The 12,336-nt window shown below is 41.2% G+C and overlaps 1 protein-coding gene across 2 annotated transcripts in view; it reads left to right on the top strand.

Moving 5' to 3' along the window:
• The first annotated feature begins 2,986 nt into the window (after positions 1-2,986).
• The window catches only part of LOC138037560 (uncharacterized), a 91,291-nt gene continuing 81,941 nt past the window's right edge, over positions 2,987-12,336 (top strand). For both annotated transcript variants that reach the window (XM_068883473.1, XM_068883469.1), the window contains exons 1-4: positions 2,987-3,157; positions 5,983-6,126; positions 7,364-7,939; positions 9,386-9,952. In XM_068883473.1, the coding sequence (XP_068739574.1) occupies positions 3,085-3,157; positions 5,983-6,126; positions 7,364-7,939; positions 9,386-9,952 (1,360 nt within the window). In that variant the 5' untranslated portion in view covers positions 2,987-3,084. The remainder of the gene's footprint in view (positions 3,158-5,982; positions 6,127-7,363; positions 7,940-9,385; positions 9,953-12,336) is intronic.

The following is a 12,336-nucleotide window of genomic DNA, read 5'->3' as shown; positions in this document are numbered from 1 at the left end:
ACGTAAATGCAAACACAAGCGAGAACGAAAGCAAAGTACCGACGTATAACGCAAACAATGCAAACACAAGAAAGATACGATACGCAGGCTAAGTTGGTATTATTTTTCAAATGGCAAGCGAGGCTTGCGCCATATTGGTTTCAACGTCAATCTTGGTGGTGTGGAGCTGGCAGTCTTACCTTGAGCTTGCATTTGCCTTGCTCCGGTTCATACGAAAGCTTAAGGGCAAATATAAGTGCAAGAGAATGAACATTTTCCAATTCCACTTTTTGCGTTAAAGGTAGTTCACACGTTTGTCTCCTTGCATCTGCATTGGCGATTGCGTCACACGACGGTGCGAAACAACCAAAATTATGCTCCCTCTCGTTACCCAGTTCCCACTCCGGAACGATTTGGTCACTGTTTTCGTCACTTTTTTCCATGATGTTGACAGACAGCCACTGATATCTTCTAATGCTAAGATTGTCTGCCACTTCATTAACACAGCAGTAAGATGGTTATTGATCTTGACAGTAGTTAAAGTGAAAAGTAGTATTATCAACTTTCGCAAACGTGTTGATCGACGGATACGTGATGAAAGCAAATCCTAACCTTGACCATTCCACATTACATGGCATCCCTGTCTGCCTTGTCAGGGCAAAACTATTTAATTAGATTTCACATTTTTTGTTAGCGTACTATTGTATATATTGTTCTATTGTTCTTGTACTATAAGTTATGCTTCATCCGATTAAAATTCATTGCCTGACGATGACATCGGACGATGTCGAAACGTTGTCAAAATGAATCTAGTTGCGTTTGTCTTTTTAATCAATTTTAACACAAGATCTAGACTTATTATAAATCAGTTACAACTTATATACATTGCGGAGACTTATGTCCCAGAATAGAAAGTCTTTTTTCGGGCTGTCTGTGGAGAGTGAACACTTAGTAATTCTTTCATTGCTCAAAGTGGTTAAGGGCAACTAGTTTAATTAAAACAAAACGGACCAAATTTATTGAGTATAATTAGAGGAGGCCCACTCACGCAGCGAAGATAAAAGAAACAATTTCGATGAGGACGACAAATATTGCTTCGGTATAAAAGTTTTGCAAAACGTTTCCAAATATAAATTAACCACGGTGATGCTGAACATTGTTCGGATGAAAAATTGTCTTTTTACCAAACGAGTTGACAACGGTTAATTAGCCACCAGACAAAAATAAGTGAGCTGAGGCTTCCAGCATTAGCTCTTCGTTAGCCTGTGTACAGCTCGCCCCTCCCCTCAGATTTTAGGGTCCTAAATATCTAAGACGACAACGCAACAACAACAACAACAACGTCAACTTTATTTCGCTAAATATGATAGTGGATGACTTACCCCGCAAATAGTTTGAAAAAGCTAATCAAGGCTGGGCAAGCCAAATACCACAACACACCTAATAAAAGACAATAATTTACACAACAACAACTTTAACAAATTAACGATACAGATTACAAAAGGATTGATTATTGACGCCACAAAACAATGATATCATGGGTTAAAAGAGCATAAATAATCGTACTGCACGTGTGGCACGGATTTTATCTTACATTTTTGCGGTATTCTGCACAACGACGACGTGAAATCATGAAACATTTTACGTTTTGACGACAACATGAGCATGCAGCGGAAAATCTTTCATTTCGCCCACATTGTGGGACGTGAACGAGATGGAAAAGTCGACAAAGACTTTTAGAGCAAAGTTATATTTTGAGGTGACGTTTTTGTCGAAGTTGCATGTCGAAGATCTTAAGGTCTCTAATCCCTTTCAACTGAGGGAAGGGGTAGTTGTACCCACAGTTTCTTTGGATTCGTTGTTTGGACTGACTAAGTCACAACAGTACCTCCCAACCTAACCTAACGCGAGAGGAAAGCAACGTATGTGCGAGGAGTGCGTGGGTGTAAAGCCGTTACCCACACCACTTCATGAAACGCGTACGTGCGAGGTGCGAGGAATGTGAGGATGCATAATTGCCTCTTTCATAGCATCTTTGTGATCCCTTTGTCTGCGCGGATTTTCAAAAAACCGTGACACTTTAATTAAGATCATAGGACAAGAAATCCGATTATATTTTTAAGTCCTTCAACCTAGTATTTTTAAACCTAGAACTGAATAATAATTTTGTTTTTTTTTTTAAAGTAAACACTCAAATGTATGGTTGAACGTACAGTTTCCTAGTTGTGCAATATGTCTGAAAACTGAATCCAACAGGAAGTGCTTCCAGCCGCCTACGCTGCGGAAGCTCGGAAGATTCTAGGAAGAAAAAAATGGCCTGGGGAAACCGTATGGTAACGGTGTCTTGCTTAATGCTCGCCGACGATCCGTTGTCGTTTTACAGAATCCATTACACCAAACAAACAAAAATAGTTTATTTGCACCACACGTAAATAGAGAACCTGTTAATAAGTAATAGGACTAAAAAAAAACTATCTAGCTAGGAGGCAGGGTTTTTTTTCTCACTGCATAATAAACTTTCCTCAAGAATGAGATCGATCTTTGGAACGAATTACGGGTAGCGACCCACCTTGCATGGAGTAAGAAGTGTTTCTACTTGCAGTAGAGGTACTCTTGGACAACAATGGACATCTGGGACATGATTGGAATAAATAGGTAGCCGTTTAAAGGGGTCCCTTGTCTTGCGTATTTTATTTTTATATTCAGACGAAAGACTTCTACGCGCCTTCATCACTTTTGTTTGTAGCTATCACTTGCACCTAAATGATTTTTTCTCAAATAAAGAAATCTGAGAGTGAGCTAAGGAAAGGTGCAAATTGAGACGCTGTTGTCTCTTATTTACGCCCATGCTCCCCACTGGTATTATTCAAACCGTATTGAATATCACATGATCTGTTGAGTGTATCTCGTGAAATCCTATTACAGCTGTCAGGTGCTGCAACACGAGAGAAATTTCATACAAAGCGTCACTCTCCAATAAGCAGTTTATGTTTGAAGACATCCGTTTGACAAACCTACCGAGAGGATGAACGATTCAACATGACCAGAGTCCTTCCTTAAACCCAGCAGTAGAGTTGTAAATTTGTGGTGATAGAGTCAGTTGCGATGAGGACGCATGCTGTATCCGTTGGGACCTTGCTGCTGGTTTTCAATCAACTTGTTATCATCGAATCACAACGTAAGTGACAGGATGCGATAACAGTAACCCTTTCACGTTTGGCGAACTTTGAAAACATATGCGAAAGTCCGGTGTTCTCCCTTAACAATTGCCACCAAAGAGCTTTTATAGCAATTACAAGGACATTTGCTTTTAGGAAAATAGAAACATTTCATTTTGAAGCCACAAAAATTAATAGGTCACAGCGAGAAAGGTGTTATTTGCGACCGTGTCAAACGCCTCTGCGACTTTCATCCGTGATTATTTTACCTCCTCATTTGAAATTTATTTGATCGATTTTATTGAATATTTTTGCAGTCGTCTGTATTCTTGGACAAAATTAGCTTTCGCTAACGTTGGACAGAGGCTTATTCCTGTGTCAAAAAATTACGGGGATGTCAAGCGCACCGATGAAGTGTACTATGGTACCGATTTTGGGGTGCCGTGATTATTTTTGTGCGTGTTTCCCAAGGGCTTTGTTGCATGGGTGATGTAGCCTTTCGACGCCTGACAAATAACGCGAATCAGTGTTTGCAAGGCGTCAACGAAACGTTCTCTCGAGTTGTTCCAGACATTGTCACGTAACTTTTTAAGTGCCTTACTGTCTCATGGTACAGCGGCTTACCTTCAATAACTAGCCAGCGACCACGCAGAAGCAGCCTCGAGAAAGGTCACGCGAGACCCCTGGGTGGCAAGATTGCATGTAAACGGGAGCTATTTTTCGACCCCACCTATCCGGCTTACCCCAACTCCATGTAAACAGGCCCTTAATTAAGCCGAAGCTCTCAAAAAAATTTGACTTCATTTTGGAGTCTGCAAGCTAGCCAGGCTCCACGATAGTGAACGGTCCGTAGACACAAATCCTTAAGTGATATTGACATCCTGCTCATAGGCTTACTTTAGTGTGATTACACGCGTTTTGGAGATCTCCTCTAAATTTGGCGTGCCGGATACTCGAAAGGGGTTTTGAGAGACATGCCGCAAAATCAAAAGCTCATCCAGACGACGGTTTCATGATATAAGATCGACAATAAATGGAATTCGTAACGCTTATGTCTGGCGTGACAATTTCTGTGATGGGCGGCGAGCGTCAACTTACGCAAGTTGGTTCCTGTTTTTCTTAGTTATGTTTTAATCGCTTTTTAATTTATTTTCTTTTTCATGAAGAGAAAGACCGGTAATTGAGGCATTTCGCGCATTGAATGTTTGATGCGTTTGTCGTGCCGTTTCCATTCATTCGTTATGCTTCTCTTACTGGCAATGGGCTTCATTTGACTTGTGACAAACGGAGTCTCATCCAAGTCTCGAGTCTACTTTTAGTCTATGTTTTTGTATTTTAGCCATTCCACTGATAATAACCTTATAACTGGTGATTTGGGTATGAGTATGTCCAAAACTGGGGGATGCCGAAGTTATTGTGTCCGCGAGCACGATAAGAGTCGGCGAGCCAAGAGAAGCCGAGCAGGTGAGGGGGAGTGGGGGGGGGGGGGGGCGCAGGGTGACATGGATTGGTGTCATGGGAGAGATACAGTGTCTTATATATAGAAGATATTACATGGCCGCTTGCGGATACGAATTTTATCTTCTGGTGCTGGTAGTATCAGCACGAGAAGATTAAATTTGTATCCCCAAGCGTCCATGTAATGTTCAAATTGCTTTATTCATTTTCAAAATCATGGCGAAAAAGTGGTCGCCAACCGCTAAAACAGGCATGTTGTGTAACGTGAAACAAGATATGAAAACTATGAGAAATGTCCAATTCAGCCATAAAGATGTTATTGTAGTAGGAAACAATAACATTATTATACAGCACAAAAGTATCTTACAAGGAAGGAGAACCTAGCAGTTTATTGGCTAATCGTGTTAGTAACCATGACGACACCCACATCTTTACACGTGTTTTTGGGGGTTTGTTGCTAAATATGTAATGGTTAAGTAATTTGAGAGAAGTTGACATTATTTTGGTCAGTTTCCAACTTTTGTAAGCCAATGACCCTGAATATGACGTCATCATGTCACGCCCATGGTCACGTGACCCGTAAAAGAAAACTCTAAATAATTAATTTGTCTACGTGCTACACAATTTGGGTATTTAATCAGTGGTTTGATAATTTGTATTCGTAAGCATGGTTTTCTTTTTATTTTGAAAAATGTCCTTTTTAAAGAGATAGACGATACTGAAATGCCCATAACATTTTCAAAAATGATGATTTGAAAAAATCAGTGCTTAGCTATATTCTGTATGTGAGGGTGAAACGTGTTATTTAAGAAAAAGTAATTCAATTTAACGACCGCTGGCAATTTAGCTTTTTCCCAAACCGGAAGTCAGTTCGTTTACGCATGCGTAGTTGATCTAAGAACGAGCGCGATGAAGGGGGAGGAAAGACCTTCGATGCAAACAACAGTTCGTGCGGTGATTTTTGCTTGTGAGTGGGTTTTCTGGTCAGCTCACGATATGATGACGTCAGTCACCGGAAGTAATATTTCACTTCCCTAGCAACGCGTGACGTGACGTTTTTGAGCCGTGGACGGCAACCGGGAGTAATCTCTTTTCCCTGTCAACTTTTCTTGTCACTGCCACCTTTAACAATATAAACTTTATATTGCTAAGTATCTTTCCTCCATTAGAGATGATTAGGTTAAAAATATGGCAGAGCGTACTGTCTTGGCATGCGAAATCTTCATTTCCGGTTGCCGTCCGCGTCTCAAAATCAAGCGTATGATTTTTTTTTTTTATCAAAGAGGAAAATGCTAGTATTTCATCAATATTGTATCTATGTAATAGCGAAATATTAAACGGTGAACATTGTTGGATCCTTTTTAATTACGTATTTGGTTTTTAACAGGTATACGGGAAGGAAGATGCCCAGTAGTGCAAAGACGGAATGATTGTCCTGAGGTCGTTTGGGATGCTTGTACTTGTGACCTCGACTGCCAAGGAATAAAAAAGTGTTGTTTGGACGGCTGCAATTATGCTTGTCTTTATCCAGGTAAGTTCTCTTACAGTGGTTTTCAATTGAGTGTCGAAAGTAATTAGCGAATTCGAATTACTTTGGTTTTGCATTATTTCACTCAGCGATTGGTGCAAAGTTCTCGCGCCACTTTTTCAGCTAATCAGAAGTGAAACCAAAACCAATTGTGGCTCGCGCGTGCACATTTTCCCGCGCTTTGTGTCAGCTTTGTGTAATTACTTCGAGTTTTGATTGGTTTACTGGATTGTCTCCGTCCATTTTAATTGGCTAAAGTAATTACTTTGGCTGACCTTGCAGACAATACTGTTTCGTTCTTCTGGGCTTCATCAGTACAGTGCTGGAGGTTAGGATTAAAAAGCCACCCCAAATGTCCCACGCATGTGGTACATCTAAGCCATACCAGAGTGCTCAAACTAGCGAGCTAGTGAGCATGCGCAATTACTAGCGGCAATGGCTCATCCTAGTAGAGTGCTCATTATATACCTTTTTTCATCATCGACTGCGAACAGTCCTTTCCATACCAGACGAACTTTGTGAATTTTTGTCACACAATCGAGAGAATAGATTGAGGGAGTTCCTCATGTCTTTCTCCACCTTTTCTCTCGATCTTGTGACAAAAACACGTTTGACTCAACAAGCGCACGTTTTCAGAGACATAGCTTGGAACTCCTAGTGGGTACTTTTTTTAATTACGTGAAAATAGGCATTGCACTTTGTTACGATAAGTTTATAATGCTAGGTGTGGAAGATTCGAGTGTTTCATCGTTACCCATTCCGAAGACCTCTTTAAGCTGAACCAAACGATAAAGTGAAAGCTCTGATGAAAGGCTAACGCTCGAAACGTCAGCTTTTAGAATCTCTGTACGGTGATCCGTTGATAAAAGTAAGATTTTTGCAACTACTTCCCCATCGACGCAGCACCACAGTATCTTTAGATATTAGATTCATCCTTTAACCATATTTAACGTCGATAACTCGTAACAGTAATTCAACTGACAAACCTGAGGTCGACGGTGCGCTCGTTTTACTCCCCCCTCTCCATCAGTGCTTCGTTTTACGGGAATTTAAAGCTACTTAGCTACACGGAAAGGAAAGAAGTCGACAAAAGAATGCGAGATCCTGGAAACGAACCTAGGACCTCTTGCCCCCTTAGCAGCGCACTAACCGACTGTGCCATCCTTGCCCCTACACCGATGCAGATTTGTTCAGAAATTCTTAACGAACTGAACTAAACGACAATTCTTTTTCCATCTAGATTTTGGTACACCGTCCGTCAGAAACAATGCTGATGTTGTGTTCATAATGGACTCTTCGGGTAGCATCGGAAAACTTGATTACAAGCGGGAAAAACAGTTTGTCAAAGATCTGACGAACGTATTCGAAGTCGCACCGAATGCAACCCGAGTAAGCACGATCATATACAGCGATTACCCGAAACTTATCTTCGACTTTAACACGTACAGCGACAAACGAAGTATCAATGTAGCACAAGACAATTTGGAGTATCTAGGGAACAGAACGCGCATAGACAGAGCGCTGGGTGAAGCCTTGGTCGTGTTTTCTGAATCTCGTCCGTCCGTTCCTAGAATCGCGTTTGTGCTAACCGATGGAGAGCAAACAGAAGAGAACGACGCCAAGCCGTTAGACGTTGCAGTTCGACCGCTGCATGACTTGGGCGTCCAGGTTTACGTAATTGGCATTGGAAGTTACATTAAAAGGGAGGAGTTGTATCTACTGGCCAGAAGACGACAGGACGTTTTCTTTGTAAGCTCATTCGAAAAACTGTTGAGGCAGACTTACCGCATTGTAAATCAAATCGATACTGTACAAGGTAAGTATTGATTATTAGTTGGTGAGAAATGCTTAGACTTAAATTAAAGGAACACTTTGTGTTGGATATCAAAATTGGGCTTTCATCTAATTGTTTGTATTTTTGGACATTAGGCATGAAAATGTGATGCGTCAACAATTTTTGTTTCAGTATTAAGGCTTGGCCAAACGCTCGCAACATTTCAATGCAACATCTTGCAACATTGTTGGGCACAGCATGTTGCATACGTTTGGCCACCATGTTGCGATATGTTGCGATATCAAATTTGAAAACGGCCAAATTTTTCGTGCAATATTTTGGATGTTGCATGATGTAGTTCTCGTTTGGCCACGTTCACGCAAAAAAATTGTTGCGCTAGGGCATGCGTGTTAGGTCCACTTCTTGCGCGCCAGGGACCTGGGGCACATGAACATTGACATGTTGCGTTAAAACTTATGAAAATGTTGCGTGCGTTTGGCCACCCCGTTCAACACATGTCGCAACATCATGCAACAATGTTGCAAGATGTTGCGTTAAAAATGTTGCGAGCGTTAGTTTCATTCCTGTTTTCTATTATCGCTATGTAATAATTGGTTTCAGGAGCCCATTACCTGGGGCCTCCATATGTATGATACCCTTGAGTCAACCCTGTCCCATATCTTTTTATATTCAGAACTACTATATATTTTCATCATTTAAAACACCTTCGTGTTTCGGGTGTGCTGCAAGTGATGCAATCAATGCCCGACCATAAGTCTCTTCAGTGATTGGCTATTGTGAAAACCCCCGCGGAAACTGCCCTGGGAGGTGCAGGGATGACTCAGAGGGTTAACATAGAAGGTGGAGGCTCCATCCACGTGGTGGGCTCTTGTTCGTTTGTATTACCTAGCGACGTCAGTTGTTTTCTAATTTTAGTCACCCATATAAGAAAACATCCCGCTGGTAGCTGTACGAAATCGAAATTCCACAACGGTATAAAACGCAAAATGGCAGCAAGCAAAAAAACACTGTATAATTCTCAGTTACTGTCCGAGGAAAGAACTTTTTATTAAACGAGGGAGGAGTATATTTAATACTTTAGTGTTTTCTCCTATACAGCCCTCAAAGATGGTATCAGTGCATGCTGATTTTTGGGGAAGGAGAAAAACCGGGAAACTCCGCGAAAAGCAGGGTGGATCAGCCAAAACTCACCCCAGTTATCATGTTATGGCATCACCCCGGCTATAAATCCTGTCAACATTTGGTGGGAGATAGCTCTGACCAAGAGCCATCCTTGCTCTCCAAAAACAATCGAAATAGGGTTTTCCCAATTGGTCACCCTCCATGTATCAGCCCCACCCAACAGTCTTATCTGTCAACTTACCTCTGTGGTCCCCGAGAACAGTGTTCACAGTTGAGGACCCTGTAACTGTATTCTGTAGCATGCTTAGACTATTTTTTTTTTTTTTTTACTTTCCTTTCTCTAAGATCTGATCCCGCCTCTGCAAATAACAGCCGATATGCTTTTTCTGTTGGACTCCTCGTCAGCAGTACCAAGATTAAATTATCCAAAAGAATTAGAATTTCTCAAGAAAGTCGTCGATTTGTTCAGAATATCACCACGGTACGTCCGAGCCGGTGTCATTCCTTACGGGGTCAGAGCAGAGCTATCGATTCCGCTTGGAAGGCATTCCACCAACGAGGCCATTAACCGATCTATCGATTTACTTCCGTACATCGGCGGCCAACGAAGAATAGAAAGGGCACTGATACTAGCCAACCAGACATTTTCCGAAGCACGTCCGCTGGTTCCAAAGATTTTGCTCATTCTCACTCACGGTGGAGCCCTCACTATCCCTGGGGCCAATTTACTGACCGCTGTCCGGGCCCTCCGTTTTCAAGGTGTTTCTATGTTTGTGATTTCCTTCGGTGAAGACGTAAATTATGCGACGTTGGGTCAGATCGTCCAAACGAAAAATCTAATCACGGACAAGTCTTACGATGCTCTTGAACCTTACCTTCCGTTTGCTGCGAGCTACATAAGAGTGAATTCAGGTGACAACTTGTATAATTTCCATAAACTGTAAATGATTATGTATTTGCTTTCAGCCTTTTTCCATAGGTAATATGTCTTAAGTTATTTTTAGATCGACTCCCACGCTGTACAGATCCGAAGGAAATTAGGTAACAGCCAATCATATGGTCGGAATGTGTTCCGCGTGGATAGCTCACGCTCAGCTCAGCCCACACATTCCCGCCATAAGATTGGCTGGTGCTCAATCCCCTTGGGATTTGTTCAGCGTGGGAATCGATTTAAAAAGAAACTTGAGACATACTACCTAGGGAAAAGGGAATCTCTTCTCCCTTTATTTTTTCTTCCTTTCAGTATATAATAGACTTCTGTAGCTCCATCCGTGTACAAAAACAGGGAAACGAACTTCGATGTAACGAAAAAATCTTGCTCCCTATAAGTAGAAAACATGGGGCTACCACCTTCAAAGGATCTGTACAGGCCCGCAAATGATCCCTGGACCGGAAATGATCTCAATAAATGATACCCTCAAAAATTAGGAATGGTGTGGACTCCATGAAAAGTCCACGGATATATGAGGAAGCTGCAAAATTCCCTGGCATAAAAGTAACAAAAAAAATCGGTAAGCATACTGTGCGTAACAGTTTAATTTTAATCTTCCCCTTTCTTTTCTTAAAACTTTAAAAAGTCATGAGTGGCCCGATCTTTCATTTTCTGGCGCTCGCAAAGAGTATTAAAATTCTCGTCTTCTCTTGTTCTCATTTGACCTTAGGTTTCAAAGATATACCAAAAAAATTAACAAACAAAAGAAATTTCAATGCACGTTTCTTTTATATCGTGGGGAATTTGTCAGTAGAAAGTCCGGCTGTTCCGGGTTAGCTGGGTTTTTTTTTTAGTTGTGTTGTTAAAATTTACTTCGTTTTGTTAGCTCTGTTTGGAAAATGAGTATCGCGCAATTCTTACACGTTGTAATTATCGTAGAATAAAAGAAAATGTAGAGATGTTACAGTTAACAGGAAAATTGTTCTGCTGCACTGAGCTGCTGCATTGTAAATTTTAAAGTTGTAAAATTTGCATGCTAAGAGTTTAAATGTACGGACTGTTGCGTTATAAGGAAAAAAATATGTTAAGTTTTAATCTTCAGTTTCTAAATTCTCGAGTCCATTCCATACCTTAATTACCGATGAGGCAACCATTAACGGCCCGGGATCATTTGTGGTCCAATTCGGGGATCATTTCTGGTCGGGGGACATTTGCCGTCCAATTCAGGGATCATTTCCGATGCAGGGACCATTTCCGGGCCGGTATCATTTCCGGGCCTGTACAAATCAGACCACTGTCACTTAAGGACGTTCGCGCGAAATTTTTCTAACATTGATTTTTTTCTGCAAATCTTACCATTGAAAGATGATGAGTTAGTGATTTCAGAAATGTAAAAAAAATGGTGGGTCACCGACTTCGTTTTGGAGAGAACTTGCCCGGAAGAACACCCTAAATCTGAAAAAATACGGCTTCTTTAGCGAATAAGGCCGCAGTGTCTGTAAGCACAAAAATATTGCAATTACATCTTTGAAGTGAAATGTTCTCTACCAAACTTTGTTTCAGTGGACCCATCAAGTGAATTTAGTTAACTGTTGAGGTTCCTTAAAGAACAAATTCGCATTTAGCGACCATAGTTTCATGCGTCTTGCAGCCACAAGATGGCAGGATTCCATGTCCCGAGGACAGAAATCTTGAAATTTTTTTAACTTCCCACATTGATTTTTCGTTCATTTTTTTGTTCGCAAGAATTCGAATGAGTTGAATTTCTCGCCAATTTTTTTTTCCTGCGATTTTTTCCGTTGACGCGTCGCCAGTTCAAGGGTGGCTGCACTTGCGATTTTCATCGCCCGCTGGCAACGCAACAAAATTTGAAAAAGTCGCATCACCGGCGCGAGCAAAAAATCGCTTGTGTAGCCGCGGCTTTACAAGGATCAGAAATTTGCTGTAGCCATTCGCGAGCATCTGCGAGAGCTTCGAAGAAATAAGTTACGATTTGCAGTCAACAAAAAGCAATTGACGACCTAAGACAAACGAAATTGAAACCTCTTCTTGTTAAACTTTTACATGTAATTTATGAAATGCAAATTATGTCATCTACACTTAACTTGCCGCCACGTACATCAATGCGCAGAGTAACAAAAATAGATAACAGGGACTTTAAGACCTACGACGGCTACGTTGACGAAAACGTCGCCTTAAAATATAACTTTGCACTATCGTAAGCTTCTCGCGGGCACGCCCTTCTCGTTCGCGTATCCTAAAAATAAATTGGTACGAACGGTTTCAGAGTTAAAATAGAGACTCAGAAATTTACATTTGTACGCTCACGTTGTCCTCAAAAGCTCAAATTTGGTGATTTCACGTT

Source organism: Montipora capricornis, chromosome 1 (genome assembly GCF_036669925.1).
Source record: "Montipora capricornis isolate CH-2021 chromosome 1, ASM3666992v2, whole genome shotgun sequence".
NCBI lineage: Eukaryota > Metazoa > Cnidaria > Anthozoa > Scleractinia > Acroporidae > Montipora > Montipora capricornis.
This window is presented reverse-complemented; position numbering and strand designations above follow the sequence as displayed.